This window comes from Tyto alba, unplaced genomic scaffold (genome assembly GCF_018691265.1).
Source record: "Tyto alba isolate M040663 unplaced genomic scaffold, T.alba_DEE_v4.0 Super-Scaffold_1000006, whole genome shotgun sequence".
Classification (NCBI taxonomy): Eukaryota; Metazoa; Chordata; class Aves; order Strigiformes; family Tytonidae; genus Tyto; species Tyto alba.
The window spans coordinates 32,578,123-32,598,276 of NW_024881272.1; the positions used below are offsets into that span (position 1 = coordinate 32,578,123).

Below are 20,154 nucleotides of genomic sequence, written 5' to 3' on the forward strand. Positions count from 1 at the left end.
GCCGGTGCCGCCGGCGGGCCCAATGCGGAGGCGTCGCTCGTCCGGCTCACGCCGGCGGGAGGTAGACCACCGGCCGTCAACCATGGCCCTTCGCTCCCGGCGGGCGCCGGCCGCGGCACCCGCTCCCGGCGTTCGTGCCGGGCGGCCGCGAGCACCCGGGCGCGAGGAGGGGTGAGGGCGCGGGTCCTGGCGGCGCGGAAAACGCGCCAAGTTTCCCGCGGCGGGGAACGAGCGGCGCCGGGGGCGCCCCGCGGTCTCCATGGCAACCGGTGGCGGCGGCGGCAGCGGCCCAGCGCCGCGCCGGCGTGTAGCGGTGAGGGGCGGCGGGGGGGGGGGGGGATCCCCGCCATCCGTCCGTCCATCCATCCACCCACCCGGGCCCCGCGGCCTCCCGGGCGGGACCGTGAGGGCGGGCGGGGAGTGTGGGGGGGGTGCGCGTCCGCTTTCCCGCCGCTTTCCCCGCACTAAATGGCGGTTCTCTCTGTCTGTGTGTGTGCGCGCCGCAGGTGTGAGCGCCTAGCGCGGCTTCCCGGCCCCGCCGGCCGCCTCCCCCGCTCGCCAGCCCGCCAGGAAAGATGCCCGGGGTCTTACCGAGTGACAGCACCGGGCCTGCCAGGGGGAGCCCCTCGAAGAAGAACAGGCTGTCGCTGAAACTCTTCCAAAAAAAGGAAACCAAAAGAGCGCTGGATTTCACGGAGTCGCAGGAAAATGAACAAAAGGGTTCAGAATTCAGAGGCGCTGAGATGTATGTAAGGGGTTTTTTTTTTGCTCTGAATAAGCGTTCCTGGCTGTCTTGTGGAAGTAGCAGCTGAACAGGAGTTAGGTTGGGTGTAATGGGCAAACATCGCCGCTCCATCCGCTCATTTTAAGTTGTATATTCTCGCATAAGTATGCGCTTGAACACGTAATAAATAAACCCCTAAGCCAAGTTAATCAAACTGAACTAGCTAATGAATTTCCATCTTTACTTTTAAGAAAACAAGTTTGCCATACTGCGGATGTTTAACTGGCTGGCATAAACTTTTTAATAACTTAAAGAAGTTAGCTTGTTTGCAGTTAATATAAGGTAGTGAGTCCGATGCTGAAATATTTAAATCATATTAAGGCGTAGGGTTTTGCAGAATGGGTTGTAACAAAAAATACTGGCTTTTAAAGGTTATTTCTGCTGCAAGTAAAAGCATTGATTGTGCTACTTACTGTTGTTCATCTGGGTGTTTCGAGCCCTGGGCAAATCTGTCAACTCATTTCATTGCAGCTAGTCAGGAAATTTAAGTGGGAAAAATTGCTTAATCATGGTCAATTACAACTGTGTTGGAGACTTTAAAATTTGGTTCTGTGGTGTCAGTACGGTCCATTATTACCATTATCTCTGTATACAATGTGCCAAGTTCACTGGTTCCTTTTTTTTTTTTTTTTCCTTTTTCCCAGTTTTATCCTTTTGGTTTACATACAGAAGTGAAGTGACATGAATCTGAAGCTGGGGACAGTAGAAAGTATGTGCTAGATATATTTTCCTCAGTGCGGCCTTAGGAACGAACAAAGAACATACAAAAGTATTTTAAAGAGAACTTTTTCAGTTCCTCAAGTTGGTCTCCTAATGTTTTTGCAAAATATTTATTTGATCTAACAACAAATTGCCTGCTCCTGGTAAACCTACTTTTGTGTAGGCTGCTGAAGTGTTACAGTGGAGCGGCCTGTGTTTGAGTGCCCCGAGTAGCCATACAGAGGTTCCCAGAAACACTTTGACATGACTTTGATCTGTGTGTATTGGTCATTAATTCTGTAAGCTAGCTCTGAGATGGTGATGGCCGGGAGAGAGATGTGCATGCATGCCAGGAGGAGTCATTTGCAAAAATTGTCTCTTACACGCTGTTTTATCTGTTTAATAGTGACCAGGTTGTTCCTGCAGCACAGCCTCCCTCACTTGTTAGCTGTGAGAAAAAAGACAACATGTTGCCTTTTGTGGGCTTGAACAATCTAGGTAACACTTGTTACCTTAACAGCGTACTTCAGGTAAGAGCACGTTCAGGGGCCTCGAAAAGATGATTTTCTTTTGGTTAAGCACAAGTGGATGAGATTCACAGTTTGATACCACATAGCTGTCTGGGTGTAGCATGAAGGGAATACAATTACAGCGGGGGGAAAAAAGATGATACTGTGGGAAATGTGTGCACCACAGGTTGCCTCGATTGGGTAATTTTTCAGTTGACATACTGGGCACCTCCCTGCTATGAATAATCCTCCACCTTTGCGTGCTGTGCGGCAGCCTTGGGAGATGCAAAGCTGGTTTGATCGTAAATGTGGATGCGTATGTTGAGTAACTTTACCAGTTATTCTCTTGTTTTAAACTGTTGCTTTCAGGTATTGTATTTTTGTCCTGGTTTTAAAACTGGAGTAAAGCATTTATATAATATCATTTCAAAGAAGAAAGAATCTTTGAGGGATGAAGGAGAGCAAAAAGCAGAAAAGGTAACATATCTCATGACATGTTCCTTTACTTATAATTTTGCAAGTGAGGCTGCATGCCCGGAGTGTAATGAAACTATAACTGTCATTTCTCTTGTTTGTAAGTTTTGCAGTACTATATTCTACAGTGCTATTTCAGGTAAAGATACATTTGAGTTGCTCCAAACTTGTGTTCAAACTCGAGTGTTCAGAGTGTCTGGAAACTTGTAAGCACAAGTCTTAAGTTTAACAGAAGAAATGCAAGAAGATATCTCACCATGCCTCTGACATCAAAATAACTATGAGACAGTACTCTGAGTGGGTGGAAATTGAAGTTTGGGCAAAGATGGCTTGAGTTTTTAAAATAATGGCTAGTCTGGCTTTTCTGCTTGTTTTCTACTGGCAAAAGAGCAATATATTGTCCGAAACTCACCTGCCTCCATAGCAGAAAAAAAAAATCTGTCATATGTCTGTTAGAAAACTTAAGTGAGGGCAGGAGAGAAAAAGTTTAACTTGTTACAGACCAAACTGCGTGTATTTTTATTCTTTTTTAAAATATTGTTGTTGCAGGGAAATTGTAAAGAAGATCCACTGGCAAGTTATGAACTAATCTGCAGTTTGCACTCATTGATCCTTTCAGTTGAGCAGCTTCAAGCCAGCTTTCTCTTAAGTCCAGAAAAATACACAGATGAACTTGCTACTCAGCCACGAAGGCTACTGAATACCCTTAGGTACAAATTATCTTAAACACATTGTCAGAATTTTCACCAGAAGTTTTGAGGTCATTATCACTGTTCAGCACAGCATTAGAGACTTGTGGAAGGTAGATGATCTTAAATTTGGGGCATTATCCTAGGAAGTAAGTTTTTCGTGTTTATTTTAGCCCTATGATAGCATAAACTGGAAAGTAAATTTTCATTTTGTAAGAATGTAATTTAAATCCAGCTGTGGATTTAAGCCCGTACTTAGCCTTGCATATGTAAGTATTCTCACTGACCCGGGAAGGACCACTGCAATGAAGCGTGTGTTCAAATGCATAAGGCTGTGGCTGCCTTCCCACGGCTATTTCTGAGAGAAGAATTCTCTCTAGGCCCGGAGATCATCCTCCCCTGCTTTTATACCTAAATTCCCTAATTCAGATCTCAAATCCTGTTAGCCAGTTAGCAAAGAATTAACTAGTCCTCATTGCTTTGCTCGTTTACTTTTAATAGAGAGCTCAACCCTATGTATGAAGGCTACTTGCAGCACGATGCCCAGGAAGTTCTTCAGTGTATCCTGGGTAACATTCAAGAAACATGTCAGCTACTGAAGAAGGAAGAATTGAACAAACTGCCCGTGGAAGAGCCCACAGCTAAACTGGAGGAACAACTTAATCAAAATACTGAGAGCAATGGAACTGGCAATCCTGGGGAGGAGGAGGATAACGTACCAAGTAGCCATGTCGGAGAGATGGCTGAAGACAAGCTACTCAAAGGAAACGGAAAGAGAAAAAGTGATGCTGAGGGTGGCAACGCAAAGAAAAAATCCAAAGTATCAAAAGAGCAAATTGCAGCAGAAGAAAATCAAAGACAAACCAGGTCAAAGAGAAAAGCAACAGGAGAAAAGCTAGAAAATCAAACTGATGCCATTGCCAAGTGTTCCAGTGAAAATGAGAGTGCGAAACCAACACAGAAGAAGTCACGGCTCAGATTAAACTGGTTAAAATCTTCATGCAAACAGCCTAGTATTTTGTCTAAATTTTATAGTCTAGGAAAGTTAACTACAAACTTGGGATCCAAAGACCCAGGGAAAGAATATGATGACTGTGAGCTTGAAGAGTCATCTGTAAAGTGCGAAAATGGTAACAATATTGAAGAATATCATGAACCAGCGTCTCCTGTGGAAAGCCATAATGAAAAAGGAACTGAAAAAGAACCAAAAAAGGAAGGTTGGTGAACAAGTGTGCGGGCTTAAAATTAGTATGATTAAGAAATTACTATGCGTGGGAAGTCAGCCTTCAGACTGCATAGCCAGCAGAGCTCTCTAAGTACAAAATTACATTTTCAGAAATTGAAAAAGATTTTTATGAAAGAGAATTTATTTTTATACATGCCTGTAAATTTTTTTTTTTAACTTGGCCTGTTTAGCTTAGATCTTAAGTGGTATCTCTCTAACCATCATGTAACCATTGTACAACATAAAAAAAAAAATAATAATATTGCCAGGTTTGTATTATCGCTAATTTTTGTCGTCCGTAGAAATAGCAAGTGGATTCAAGATGTAAAGGAAGATTATTGTCAGGAGCAAACAATCAAACCCCATTGGCTAGGGGTTTGTGGCTATGGTCTTTACAAACAATGTCCTCTCCTTCCGTCCCTGTTCTTTAGTCCTTCCATATTTCCAACCTTCCCAAGAACCAGGAAGGACCCAGGATGTGTTACATAGGCTAATTGGCTGGCAGGTATGGATGTTGTTCATGTCGATGAAACAAGCTAACTGTTGAGAGTAGGGCCTTGCTATGAATTCAGTACTTACCAATTTGGAACTTTCTTTCTGATCCACCCACTGATTTTTATAAAAACCTGAAGGAATGCAGAATCTTTTGAGACCTGCATTTCTTCAGCTGATTTGACTAAAATTGGCCAACAAGTTGAAATAGTATTGGAAGAGAGGACTGAGAATAAATAGAAGCAGGTGTGACATTCCTTGAGGAGTCTGACAGTCCATACTAAGAAGGCAGTGCACCGATAACAAATTTTCCAGAATGTGACACTGTCACACTTCAAATATAAAACAAGAACCTAATCTCAAAACAGAAATTAAAGTTTGAGGGCCAAGAGAAAGAGACTCCCTATTGAGTTACAAGGAGATGATATTGTGAAAATTGCATGTGATACAAGCTTTTTTTTTTTTTTTTTTATTCCTATCTGGAATCCCTAAAAGGCCATGTCTGTAACATGGTAAGTTTCCAAGAAGGATAGCCAGGTTCTGAAGTGTCTTTTGAATATAAAACATCTTGATAAGTGATCTGGCATATACTTTCTCTAGGTACAGAGCTGGCTGTTTTTGAACTAGTGGAGAAGCTGTTCCAGGGCCAGTTAGTACTGAGAACAAGGTGCTTGGAGTGCGAGTGTTTTACTGAAAGAAGAGAAGATTTTCAGGACATCAGTGTTCCAGTGCAAGAAGATGAACTTTCTAAATCCGAAGAGAGTTCTGAAAGTAAGTAGCTATCGACAAGAGCTGTGATGTGTGTTTCTGTTTCAGCCAGCCGTGGAGGAAGGACAGTGCCATGGTTATCGAGGAACGCTGCTCCTGTTTGGGCTGGTTAAACTTAGAGGCTGTTCTGTTATCTCTTGTCCTGATTAACTTTAGACTTTGGAAACGCAGCGCTGATAATGTAGACAGATCCGCATAGTATTAAAATTGTTTTGGATCTTACCACATAACATGGACTGCTTACAGTCCTTCACTTCTGTACATGTTTTCCTGCTTATAAATAGGTGTTTTCTTTGATTTGGGCCTCCCCTTTCTTCCCGAATAAGAAATTCTTCTGGTCTTCCTTCATTTTATAAGAAATACCTGCATTTTTTCTCAAAAATAAAAGAAATGAGAAACCAGCTTTTTTTGTTAATTTACTGAAAAAAAAGTATTTTTTTTTTTTTCAGTTTTTCAGACTGTCATTACCTTAATGGCGTTTGTTTTATATTTGTAAACCTTAGTCCTCTGGTGTCTTTCACAAATTTTAGTGACCCATACGTAGTTTGTAGCTATTTTCAAAAGTAAGCATGGCAACGATACATTTTGAAATTCAGAATTTTCAAGAAATTAATTTTAGTTCCCGTGGACTTAATTTGGAGCAGCTTTTGCTATTTTTGCCCTCCCTGTTTTACTGAAGAACTTCAGAGTAAAGTGTGCGTGGGGTGGTGCTCACGTGTAAAATGCTACCGGCGGTGCAGGTGACCTGGTCATCAGCAGTGTGAAGCTGCCAGGGCAGGCGAAATACAAAAAGTGAAAGGGAACTTTCTGGTTATTTTGGAAATTTGCCTTAACGAGTGAAGTTCTGGTCTGGGATACATGCACCCAATTTCCAGACATGGCAACAGAATTAGTATGTGCGATCTGAAGACAAGCTTTGGGAAAAACGTAGATTTTAAGTAATAGTATCTATTAAGTGATATTTTCATCACGTCCTGAGATGATTCAAAGATCTGAATACATTTTCATACATATTGAGTGTTCTTTACAGTGTTGATAGTAGTTTCTGAACATCTCTTAACTTGACATATTTTGTTTTGCTGCTATTCTGGTGGGATGCATTGGAAATGTAAATAATAGCATGCCTGTGAATGTAATGATTCTCTTTTGTAGTTTCTCCAGAGCCAAAAACAGAAATGAAGACTCTTAAATGGGCAATTTCACAGTTTGCGTCAGTGGAAAGGATTGTGGGAGAGGATAAATATTTCTGCGAAAACTGCCATCATTACACAGAAGCAGAACGCAGCCTCTTATTCGATAAAATGCCTGAAGTTATAACAATTCATTTGAAGTGCTTTGCTGCTAGTGGCTTAGAGTGAGTATGCAGACTGACTATATTATGGAACAGTGTGCTGTTGGAAGGGAAATCTTACCAGAAGAGATGAAAATGCTTTGCAACTTTTCCAAAAGCAAAAGCAGATTTCTAGATTGAAATTAACTTAAATCAGAGGGACACAGCTCCTCATTTCATAAAGGCTTTCTGTTGTTAAAAGTAGTGGCAGAAATTATCTCTGGGAGAATACACTTTCACAAGACTTCTTAACAAAAATTTTTGTGTATATTCTCACAACAGCCTGATATCCTGATGTTTCTTAAACCTTTGCTTACTTTTAATATCACCTGTCTGTGGGAGTTTAGAGGCAGGCTTAAGTACTTCAGCAGGACAAGGAATGAGAAGAAAACTGAATTTTATGGTCACGGGTAGAAGTACTTTGGTCTATAACTGAATGTGAGTACTAAAATTCGGGGGGAAAAAAAAAAAAGAGGAAGAGAAACACTTTAAAGAGTTAATAGTACAGAAATCCTTTAAAATACAGTAATATCCATGCCACTGTTCAACTGCTGAGCGATCAGCTTGACGTTCTATACTGTACGAATCCTTATTTTTTGAAAGAGGTATTTATTATAAGAGTGTTCTTTACCTTTTTTCATACTTAGGAATTTAGGGATTTCCTTTGGGAAGGGACTTGAACCGATCAAAAAACCCCCCAACCCTGTCCTTACAGTACTGTGCACAAATGAAACAATGCCATGGCACTTCATGCGCAGCATTTTGCAGTAAACTGTTTCTCCACTGAGATTCAAATAATGAAAAAAGACAGAAGGCTTCGTCAGGAAAAACCTCTCTTAAAGTATTATGCCAGATCCTGCAGAAGATTGTTACACCACTAATTGTGGTTTTGAGAGTGACAGTACAATTTTAGTAACATTTACAGACCTGGCCTGTATTTTCGACTTTTCCTGATACTCACTAAAACATAACTTTTGCTACCTGCATTAACTTTGCCAGATGCAGCAAAAGAAGATAAACCCGTGTTGGTTTCAGCATCCCCCTCGTTGGCATCTCTTCCAGAGAGCCACGCACGCTCCTCTGCTGCAGCCTGTGTTTTATAACCTGATGGCTCGGCGTAGTTCTGAGATGGAACACTGAGCTGCTTCGGGATGTGCAGCAAGTTATTTAGGCACAAATTCGTTTGGCCTTTTATCCACAGGTTCCCTTGTGCTTTGCATTTCCCTCTTGGTTGGCTTTAGACCTTCAGAGCCACCTTGCCAGCAGGAAGTCTAATGCATGAAGTCTTCCAATGAATTTAGTTTATAATATTTGTGTCACCAGTATTTTAGAACTTGGCATGTATAGGACCTTTGGCACTATACAGATACCAAATAAAAGTTGACAGATGGCTTATCAGAGGATGCTCTACAAGTAAGTGCTGATAACTGTGGTCAATATAAGTGAGATCTGTAAAATAACTAGTGTCAAGGAGTATATTGAGATACTTCTACAGGTAGTTTCCTAGGATTGTTAAAATTAGAATTCTTGCTCTGCCTGTTTTTAGTATTTAGGAGTATCCAAAAGGCAACTTCCTCTATCTCTATAATGTCTGTTAACATCTCTTCATACAAGTCTAGGGTGATAACATAGACATTGTCTTTTCATTGTTCTACCTAACACTTGACTGTCACAACAAGGCAGAGAAAAAGTTGCACACTTTTTACAAATTGTAATGCTATTGTTGAATAGCCCTTGATGTGAGATGGTATCCCGGTATTATTATAGGCTATTCAAAAAAATACAGCCTGAGATGTCCACCTGAAAGGAAACCTGAATAGTATCTTCAGTTTGCTCCCACATTTGCTACTTTTTTGTTTCTGTGAGGAAGTACTTGCAGGTTGCAGGTTAACCAGCCATCTTCTGAATCACCTCTTCTGTCCTGGCACCCTTCTGGTCCTTCCTCCAAAATACACAAACTTATATCCTGGTCAGGCTGAATCCAGTCTCTTGTGGTGTTCCTCATGTGTCCTCTGAATCGTGTCATACATTTTCTGCCAAGTGCTAGCAGCCAGAGATTAAGGAAGTAAGAGTGGAAAAATCAGATGTAGAACTGGAGTCAGTGATGAAGCTGAAACTGGTTTAAAGATTGTTTCCCTGTTTTTTGGCTTGGATGTATCTTGGACAAACCCATGTCATTTCTAAACACCTGGGTTTGGAGTAATTAAAGCACAGCTGCAAATCAAGTGGGAAAGAGCTGAGGCTAGTAAACCAAAGCACTGGCTTTCTCCTTAGTATCCAGAGTCACTTCTCTGGTGGTTTTTGAACAGTGAGCTTTAATGGAGCTTCCCCCAACTGACTTACGTAAACTTGTAATATTTATTGTAGAACTACCATTCTCTTCATAGATAAGATGGCAATGGTAAAGTAGTAACAGACTGTTTTGCTGGCCTTACACTAAGATTTTTAAACTAAAAATCTTCACACAGCTTCTCTTACCTCCCATAAAAATGTTGAAATCTTGTCTGCTTCTCAGTTGTGCTCTACTGAGTTTTCTGATGACTGACTTTTAAATAAATGAAGAGAAATGAAGCAGAGTGGAACGGTAATGTAAATATTTGCAGTTTGTAGGGATTTGCTTCATCTTTTCTAGATACTGGCTTGCAAAGTGTTTTGGGTGTTTAAATAAAGCAAGCAGCCAGCGTGCATATCTGCTTGCCTGGGGATGAGTAATTCTCTCTGGCAAGTGTGAGTGTGGGGGGGAAAAAATACTAGGCCATGTGTGCTCAGACTGCAAAGCTATTAAGAAGAAATGTGTAACCAGTAACATCTAATTAAGCATTTCCTCTATATAAATTTAACAATTGGTGAGAAAATTTGATTTCTGTCTTGTGAAATGGTTTTGTTACAGTCACATTTGCTAATTAGTGACGGAAGTGCTTATGCCACTGGAAATCTTGGAGTATTTCACATCCTTATGTGTTAAAAGCATTGCAGTAAAATAGCTTAAGTCTTTAAGGGTCTGTAATAACTTGAGGTATTAATTCAGTACAGTGGGTAAAGTTCCACTAATTTATGGCCTCAAAAGATGCAGTTGCAGAAATCAAGTTTGTTGTGTGTGAACTACTGTGCATCAGTCAGAGGAGGCAGAGTACTTGGCATGCAATTTTTCTGTCTTCAGATTCTTATCATTAAGAAGAACAAAAAGCTAATAGGAAAAGATTTCCTCTCTTATTTCCTCCTCTCCAAATCTTTCTGATGCTGGATCTCATTCAGAAGAAAGGTAGAGCCTGTTTTTTAATGTTTTATGTTAATATGATTGTCATAGTGTGCTTGAGTGGAACTGGATTTCTGATCTAGAGTATCAGCAAGCAGTTTCTCTGTTTCTTGACTCTCTTCTGAATATCTCTATTTCTGGCTACTAATGATAGGGATTTTCAGAAGACTTAAGTTTTTTATTATTTCTGATTATATGCTCTTTTGTGTTTCTTTTGGTGTAGTCAAATGTTTATGGTAAGCCTAGGTCTAAAATGAGATTTTAGTTAATTAGACTTGAGTGACTGAGGACATCTGTGTGTGTGTAAATGTATTTATGTTTATAAGGGTTTATGGCTGTGACATTAGCAAAATGTTTAGAAGCACAGCAGAATCAAAACTAAACCTAGTAAAACAAAAGTAGTATTCTGTTACTGCAATTATGCTTATACTGTTATGTCCTTGGATTAAAGATAGTTATTCTTTCTTACGATAAACTGCAAGTTGAGTAATAGTATTTAGCTTTTTGGAACCTAAGTTTTAGAGAGTTTGTCTGTATTCCCCATCACATTTCCCTATAATACCCTAACAGTTGAGCAAGACTGAATCATCACTGAAATCTATTAGGACAGATCGCTAAACAAAGGCATTCATTAAATTGGGCTGATGCAATATGTACATCATGTAAGATCAGAATCATTCAAGGAGGCTCATACACTATAATGTGGAAATCCCAACACTTGTTTTCTTTACAACAGGATCTTGTAAAGAGTTTGAAAAGAAAGGACTTAAACTTTTCTCATTGTAAATTTGTGCACTATGAACAAAATGCCAAATATTTATGGAATACTAGATGTTTTTCCAACAGAAAGCAACTAGATACTTTAAAAAAAAAAAAAAAAAACAAAACAAAAAAACCCCAACAAACAAAACCGAATAACACTGAACAGTTAATAGAGAATCCCAAGTAATAAGAAAGTGTTAGTAATTTACTAATTCTTAGTTAACTGTTGCTTTACCATTGGCAGTATGCTGCAGTGCACTAAGACGATCTGAGAAAAATTACTTAAGTCTTTCTGAGTGACATTAAAGCTACTTGAAAGTAAAATAGATTTGTGTTCCTTTAGTAAATGACCCTTTCAAGGGTTTGGAGAAAAAGCCCAAAACAACCCTGATTACTTCAACCTTGGATGCTGAAGAGCTTTTTGTTTTGTCTTTTTTTTTAATCTGGAAAGCAGGGTTGTGTCTGGGAAGAAGTGCAAGTATTCATATATAGAAGCACGAGTGATAACTGAAGAGTTAGGTTAACTCCTTTTATCGTCACTATTGAAAAATTAACTTTAGTCGATACCTCAGAAAAAGGGAATCTCTTAAATAGTTAACATACATAGTTACTAAGCTGTAGGATTTAACAGTACTCATACTCGTAAAAATGTCTTTACTGAAGAGGGTGTCTGGGACAGATGCTCATAAGCAAGTTGAAAAACGAGCAGCCTCTCACATTCAGATCGCCCGTGTCTTTTTCATAGAAGGGAAGGAATACAGATACAATGTACGGCCACTTAAAGCAGTATTTGTTGTGAGCCACTGTGGCAAGAGGTCTTAACTTTTATCTTTCTTCTAAAGGTTTGATTGCTATGGTGGATTATCCAAGATAAACACTCCCCTGTTGACGCCTCTCAAACTGTCACTAGAAGAGTGGAGCACAAAGCCGACCAATGACACCTACGGATTATTTGCGGTGGTCATGCACAGCGGCATCACGATTAGCAGCGGACACTACACCGCTTCCGTCAAAATTACAGATCTTAACAGCCTAGAGTTAGATAAGGGAAACTTCATCACTGACCAAATGTACGAAATGATTAAACCAGAACCACTGAATGAGGAGGAGGCAAGAACTGTTGCTGAAGAATACGACGATGGTGAAGTCTCTTTTAGAGTCAACGGAAACGTGCAGCCGGGCAAAGTTCTGAACAAAAAGAGTATGGAGGCTGTGGGACTTCTTGGGGGGCAGAAGAGCAAGTCTGACTGTGACCTGTACAACAACAAACCAGCTAATCCTGAGAAGTTTCTTAACGTAGTTACTGAAAACAGAAATCCTGAGTCTAGCAGCAGTAGCGGGAGCGCGGAGTGCAGCGCAGAACACAGCGAGCAGAATGGTGTTGCTTCCAGCGGACTGGAAAACAAAGCTCTGTATGTGCTGCAGAGTCTGAAAGAGTATGAAGGAAAGTGGTTGCTTTTTGATGATTCTGAAGTGAAGGTAACAGAAGAAAAGGACTTCCTGAATTCTCTTTCTCCGACATCATCGTCTACATCAACTCCTTACCTACTGTTTTATAAGAAAATTGTAGAGTGATACTGTATTTTGACTGTAAATATTAGGGATTTGCATACACCTGTTAGTCTGACTTGCATCAAAACTACCTGGAAGAAACAGCTGTTTGTTTTTGAAGCTACTAGTTCATAATGTTTCTGGTCTTTTTGTTCGGTGTAAGTGGCTCAACTTGAATTAACAAACCATGACATAGAACTTAACTCACATAGTAACTTCTATGCCGGAGAATAGTGATAATACCTTTTAGAAATACCGATTTGTATAGTTCCTAAATGATACCTACAGTACACAGTAGTGGTTTTAACACAACTCTAGGTGTCAGACATGCCTATTGTATTATTAGTTTGTTTTGTTTTTTTTTTTTTTTTTTAATAAAAGTTATTTGTATTCATATCCTGGAGTAAATGTATATTAACTAGCAAATTTCATCAGAAGTTGTGTATTTTTGTAACTTGGGAAGTAATACTTCATATTTAGTCTTTGGGTAATCGACATGGTTTATTCTCCTTATCCAGTTCTGTACTGCTTGGTGCAACTTGAAGCACAAGAAAAGGGTCTTATAACCTTGCTTAGTGTGGTGGAAGGAACTGAACTTAATAGAAATGTTTGAATGGTCTAATTTGCATCTTGTTGCATAGGTGTTAAATGGACAAAGTGTAAATAGGTGTGATTAATACTTCAAAACAGGGGGAGCGTGTAGTGTAATTAAAATAATTTTGTACTTTTCAGAGTAAAGCCCTCTAATATGCATATCTGTTTGGGTGGGTTTGGAACTTAGTGGTGATCTTCTAACAGTTAATTTGTACTTGGAGCTCACTGAAATGTGGGAAAAAGAAAGCATTTGGCTTTGATGCTTTGTTAAGAATGTATATATGAAATAAAAAAAATTATGATATGCATCTGAGATGTCTAGATGATGCTTTTGTGTTTGGAGAGGGAAAGCGGGAAGTGAAAGTGGTTGGGCATGGTTACAAAAAGGTTGGGAAACAGTCTTAGGAGATTGAAAGTGCTCTAAAAAATAACATTCTGGTTTTTAACTGATTCTTGTACAGCATATCCTAATTTGAAGGCACTTGATGACTAGATGTTCGGAGGCAAGGGCTAAGGGAAACGCTGCAAAAACAAGTGAAATCTTTGGCACTTAATACTAGAGATTAAAATCCCCAATCATCTATCAGATGCTAAAATGTTAAGGTGAATCCTATAAACTGCAGAGAATTAAAACCTTAAAAATATGACAGAAAATAGGATGAGTGTTTACTTCTGCTGTCAGAGGATAGATGGAATGACGTGAAGCGCTGCTGCAGAGAGAGATAAGGAAAGATACACAAGATGTGAGTGTGCCCTAGTTTTTGGGATATATTTAAGCTTTTTTCAAATACAAATTAATTTATTTACAGAAAGAGCCCTGGAAACCACTACCTAGTTTATTCTACAGTAGTTAGGCCTTGACAGTCTTTTACTATAATGTAGTATAAACACTGAGGGAACTCATGAAAAATATCTTTAGTGTATTTTCCACGTCATGGTGGGCCTTGATTTTGCAGTATATCCTAGATGTTGATGTATTACTAAAATATGTTTCAGTCTAGAAAGCTTGCACTGTCAACAGGAAGCAGCGTAAGGAAGGCTGGAGTAAATTTAGATTTGCTCATAAACTCTTGCTGATTAGATGCCTATCGTAATTATCTTCTGCAGAGGAAAAAAAATTTGGAATTACAAATACACTAAGACCGTGACTTTTTCCAGAGCACTGTCATCATAATAAATAATTTCACAGTCTAAACCAAGAAATAGCTACATTTAAAAAAAAGGTAACTGTAATCTTACCTTGCAAGGGTAGCCAAATCACATTACAGAATGCTATTTTTTTACTGCCTGCAGTATGGGGTTTGCTGACTTTCAGCCTGCAAATTAAAGTTTATTTTTTCCACACTTGACCCAAGACTTATCTTTTTCATTCAACTGCAGGAACAGGAAATGTTCCAAGGAAACAAAATAGGGTTATATTCAACAAAATACTGGCTACAGTGTAATCAAAGGAAGACCCAGCTGTCCTCCATCACACTACAGAGCCTAACGGAAACATTCTTTGTAGGCAGCTGAACAGAAAACTATCAGCTGGATATGAACAAAAAAAAAAAAATAAAAAAAAAAAAATCAAACCAACACTCCTCTGGCAATACAGACAGATAGTACAGGGTGGGTTTTGGGGGGACATGCTCCAGGAAAGAACTCGTCACCCTTCCTGAGTGAGTACCTCGCCCCAGTAGCCAATGTCCTGCACTGCCCGTGGCTGCAATGGCAAGCAAGATGTGGCTGCCCAAGTTCAGCTCTCCATCGTGTTACACTTGAGCTCTACCCAACTGTTGAGCTACACGTACTGATAAACCAGTCGGATTTATGCTGCCATGGGGCCACCCAGTAAAATCAAAAGGATCTTTATACAAGATTTGGATTAAAATTGATGTTTTTCTAGCTAAGGAAATGGTATACAAGGACTACTGTAAAGTAAGGCTTCTTTCTTGGCTACTGGGATTTGTTTTCCCTTTGTCACTGTGTAAATATTTTGCATGCCTCTTCATATAAAACTCCTGCAAAGCTACCTCCTCTTTCCTTAGTATTTTCCATTATGCATCCCTGACTCCCATACAGCTTCCAAAGCCATGTCAACGTCCCTGGGCTTTGCACCAGGCCTTTGAAAAGTCTCGGGGAGGGGAGGTTTGGGTTAGAGGAGTAGCTTTGTTTTATGCAAGAAATTCCACACAGGCTTTCCTTTGTTACAACCCGCAACGCAGACCTAGTTCAGGATTACTTGTGATCGAGGGAAACGGAGACCGGCACGCTGCTGAGAAGAGCACTGCGGTCACGCTACCAAAAAAAGCACGGCCGCTACGAAGCTGTTGGAACAACAGAGCATGGGAGGAGGAGTGAAAATTGGCAGCACGGCTCTCCCTTCCCCACCACAGCCCCGGGCCACAGCCAGGCCCCGTCCCGCCGGGACAGCCCGCCGTGGCTCCGGGACACCGTGCCTGGCCCCGCTCGGCAGAAAGAGCACAACATCCTGACAGGCAGCCACCAACAACGCGAAATGAGCAACAAGAATAAAAAAAGACCCTCCCGCCCTAAACCCTCCCTGCTGCTGCACAAGGGTGGGCACTTGATTTGGGTGAACCCCAAAGAAACACACACACACACCCCGCCCCCAGCACCTCTGAACATACAGGAACGTGTATGGTAGAACTGAAGGTAAAAATTATTTAGGTTTCAAAAGTCAAATACTCACAAATCGGAAGCGATGACGTATAATCGTTAAATGCTCATGTATAAAACCCATTTTTCTCTTATATATATATATTTTCAGATATATATATAAAAGTATGTTTATCAAATTTGGTTTATATATATATATGTATGTATATATGCATATGTATGCATATTTAAGCATATGTATGCTCCAGGGAGGCCTTATAGCAGCCTCCCAGTGCTTAAAGGGGGGACAGGAAAGGTGGGGAGGGACTTTTTATCAAGGGTGTGGGGACAGGATGAGGGGTAATGGTTTTAAACTGAAAGAGGGCAGATTTAGATGAGCTGTAAGGCAGAAATTCTTCCTCTGCGGGTGGTCCCTGCCCAGGGCAGGGGGGTTAGCACTGGGTGATCTTTAAGGTCCCTTCCAACCCAACCCATTCTAGGATTCTATGATATTTAGGTATTTATCTAGAGATAATAAGCTTGTGTTTAATCACACACCACCTCTTCCAAGGGACCTTGTTCAATACAGAGAGGAAAAATATCAAGGGCTAGATTTAGGAGTTGTGCACTCAGCTCCAATTCTACCGTTCCCTTGAAGTGCTGTGTTAGCCACCACAGTAACTGCTGTAAAACAGATGGTTTTCTTTACAGAAACAATACAAAGAGTGCTTTGCTATGTAAATTTTTAACTTAAACTGTGATATTATTTTATGTTCTCTTTCCTCATTAAATTCGTTTTTAAACTGAGAAAGGGACACAAAAATGCAGTCTAGTTGCATGTACACTGCACAGCTGAATCGCACATTCAAAGTTATGAGGAGATTACTGTGCTGTTTGGATCTCCCAGCTGGTGGAAATGACCACGTACACACAGAAGTCATGCTGAAACTCCACTGGTACTGAAGGAGGTAAAGGGGTTACAAGATGTGCCTCCATTCTTCTGATGGCTACAGATGGAATGATTTTTCTTTGCAGTAATTCGTATTCAGAGTTACAAAGGAGAAAAGATAGAGATGATAAAAAAATCACCACGTGATTAAAAAGTTTTACTGTAAGACTTACCTTTCTCTGAACCTTTTTCCCCCAAGGATGGCAAGCTCTGAAGTCCAATGCACAGGGAATTAAAGTGTAAACATTCACATATTTAATAGTACCATCAAAATAACCATCATCACTACATTAAAAACTTCAAAAATGCATTTGCGTATGGTCCTAATATAAATTAAATATATGAACTAAAAGTAAATAAATTTAACATTAGGTAATGCTATAAATAAAGGTAAATGTGTTTAGTGTACCTTTGAGTCATAAAAATGCCTTAAAAAACAGGTAAGTTTACAGCTTATCACCAATACTCTGGATACCACTGTCATGATTTTTTTCAAACATTGATAAGTCTACATTTGACAATTCAGAATGATTTTTGGCCACTGAACACTTTGATGGAGGAAGAGGTGTGTGGGATGTCCAGGATGAAGTCCAAGTTTTATTTCACAATAAAACTTCTTTGATTCCCAGCGCTGATAACAAGGCTCTTTCTTTTCAAAACCTTAATTTTAAGTGCTTTTTTATTTTGGTTTTAAACTCGTTTAGATATCCATTTTGCGAAGGCTCATCCTGCTGAAGGAGTCTCTGAGGGAGAGAAAATACAATGATGAGCTCATATTTTCCATGATGAAAGAAGAAGCCTCAACAGATGAATGATTCTGTACTTGATTTCCAGTATTTTCTACAGCTGGCTACTACGAAAATTAAGTCCACTGACATTAACTCATTGCTTTTCAAATGAATTGGTTTCAGGTCTGTATCTGGGATCATTCAACTGCCCAAGGTTTAGTGACATGAAAGCTGACAGAAAGTTTAATTCATGCATGTAGAGAAGCAGCACAAACCATCCGCACTACTGAAATCTCATTTAGGTCTTTCAAATAAATCTCTAAGTGGAATTCGACTGGAATACCTGTATTAGACTCCCTGCACAGGCTGAATTTTGCAAGATCAGAAAATAATTTCCACGACAAAAGTGCCTGTGAGGTTCCACCTGGGTGAGGAGGGAAGCACTGGTACTCCCACCATCCCCAGCCAGTGAGAACTGACTCCAGCAGAGAAGGGCTAGCACGTGGTACGTGATCTGGGGAGAGCTTAAAACGTCATGAACCTGGGTAATGAGGGAAGGCCACCTTCCTGCAGTATTCAGAAAAACACACCAAATTCAGCTACAGAAACATCGCTAAGCACTGCTGTGTGAGCTGGGAACACTCACTTCCTTCTTCACTCAGCACCAAGTCTCACAAGTCTTGCTCTTTTTATAATGTAATCTGGCCAAGTCTGTCTTCTCACAACATTCTTTATGTTCCCCATTGCTCTTTGCCTCTGAACAGCACTCACGTGAGGAGAGGTTCAAAACCAGGGCTGTATTCTCCCAAACCACCGGGATGGACATGAACTGAAGTCCACATTCACACAAATCTCCTAAAGGGTCTGTCACTAAAAGCACCGTCACCGTCCTGCCGGCTGCTAACAAAGCCCCTTCCAGAAACGCCCCTGCCCCACTCACTGGTGTGAGCCCACGATGCCAGGGCCGTGCCACCTCGTGTTAGCCTGCCCTGGTGAGAGGGGGCACAGCTGGGCTTGTCACCCCAAAGATTACGTGGAGGGTAAGCACTTCTGCCCCTCTTTTGGCAGCCAGAACCTTTATGTACCCCAAGTCCCCTTGCTCAGCCGCAGCTGACGCCCGGGGATTAATTACAGGGCTCTGACTGGTTCCATGCATTCCCAGTGGGGTTTTTATGTTCTGTCTCACTGCAGACGGACAAAAAGCCCGGACTCCAGCTCACCAGTCTTCCAGCAGGGAAGACTCCAACTATTTTTCCACCCTGCCTGCCCCTGGAACTCCTCATCCCAGTTTCACTGGGAACAAACGAGTGTCAAAGTCCTGCCACGCTGAGGGTGGGTTTGAATCTAAAAAGAATGGGATGTGGGATGGGAGAAAAAAGAAAAAAAAATTTGTCATAGATGAGGAACAAAAGGAACCATTGCAAACACCACCTACCATAACTGCTGGGAAGGGGAAGTGCTCTGAAGTCAGCACAGAAGGGGAAGGGGATGGACTCGGCCAAAAGAGCCATAATGGAAAACAAATAGATGTCACAGGTTCACCAGGAAGGTCAGACACCCCAGTCCCCAGTTTTACACCCTCCTTATTTCTGCTGAAAGAGTAAAATCAAATATCCACCTGTGGCATGTGACCGGCAGCACTGCCTTATACAACTGTGGGATCTTTCTGTTTATCAAAGGTTGGAGAGCTTCCTTTAACCGGTGATAATTCCTTTCAAGTTCTCGCTGATACTCCTTTTGGTCTGGACCGATCAGGCTCTTGTTCTTGCGCAGAGCATCTTCACATCTAGAAAAGAAAAGCCTGTGAAATTTGGGGACATAAAAAAGGACCTGCTTGCTACAGACTTGTTAATCTAACAGTACAAAAAAATTAATTCTGTTCCTCTGGGATGACACATAATATCCTTCTCTATCTTGTCTTCTGGGTAATAATGACTCAGCTAAACCCCTTGGTGGGGGAGAGGGTGTCCTATTTCCAATTTCCATTTCACTTCCAAGTGACAACTCCTTTTTTATTTTAATTTACTCTCCAGTTCTATTTATCCTTTCTGAAGAGAAATGAAAAGTTGGTCTCCACACAGCCACTTCCAGTCCGAGAGGATTTAAAGACGTATAGATCTACTGCTCTACTCAGGAAAGATTAATAAATAGCAGACTGAGATGTTTATCAGGAACTCCTCTACTTGCAAAGATGTGATTTAAACAAAGAGCATGAAAAGAACCGTATCATCAACACCATTTAATACATATGGGAAAACTACATTGCCACTGGAATATTTTTCTTTTTTTTTTTTTTTTTTTTAATTCCTTGGTGCTTGCAAAAGATGCTGGACTGAGACTGCAGTTTGCATTACTCAAGGGGAAAGTAGAGCAGCCAGCGCATTTCTTGAGAGAATTCTGCCAGCATGCTTCCACTCCGTTTGGAGAAATTCACTTCAGAAGGAAATTAAATCTCCTGGCCAACTCAGCAGTTTCTCCTGACCCTGCCAAGCTGTGAGTTCATTTGTGCCAGCGTGGCTAGTTGTGTTTTCTGAAACAGGAACACGTGTTCACAGCTGAACTGTGATCACTAATTCATTCCTGATAAGTAGCAAAGCCAAACGACTTCAGCCGCTTACGTCGTGGACCAGCAGCACCAGAGAAATTGGGAACCAAGTGGGCAGCTGAGGAATAGAGCTGCGTATGGAGACTGCACAGATGGAGTCACAATATGAATACTCCTCTCTCCAGATACTCCCTGTGT

The 20,154-nt window shown here is 40.8% G+C and overlaps 2 protein-coding genes across 8 annotated transcripts in view; one reads left to right on the forward strand and one right to left on the reverse strand.

The window, feature by feature from the left end:
• The first annotated feature begins 108 nt into the window (after positions 1-108).
• Positions 109-13,441, forward strand: USP1 (ubiquitin specific peptidase 1). 2 transcript variants are annotated; one of them, XM_042808238.1, is made up of 9 exons: positions 109-171; positions 507-745; positions 1,890-2,013; positions 2,362-2,469; positions 3,016-3,176; positions 3,657-4,372; positions 5,473-5,643; positions 6,793-6,994; positions 11,831-13,441. In XM_042808238.1, the coding sequence occupies exons 2-9, from the start codon at positions 576-578 to the stop codon at positions 12,561-12,563; spliced, it is 2,385 nt and encodes a 794-aa protein (XP_042664172.1). In that variant the 5' UTR covers positions 109-171; positions 507-575; the 3' UTR covers positions 12,564-13,441. The 2 variants fall into 2 exon arrangements, with proteins under 2 accessions (XP_042664172.1, XP_042664169.1); XM_042808235.1 differs by having other exon boundaries at positions 148-313.
• Positions 13,442-16,915: 3,474 nt separating this feature from the next.
• The window catches only part of DOCK7 (dedicator of cytokinesis 7), a 107,758-nt gene continuing 104,519 nt past the window's right edge, over positions 16,916-20,154 (reverse strand). For all 6 annotated transcript variants that reach the window (XM_042804473.1, XM_042804471.1, XM_042804465.1 and 3 more), the window contains 2 exons: positions 19,030-19,197; positions 16,916-17,426 (listed from right to left, as the gene is read on the reverse strand). In XM_042804473.1, the coding sequence (XP_042660407.1) occupies positions 17,384-17,426; positions 19,030-19,197 (211 nt within the window). In that variant the 3' untranslated portion in view covers positions 16,916-17,383. The remainder of the gene's footprint in view (positions 17,427-19,029; positions 19,198-20,154) is intronic.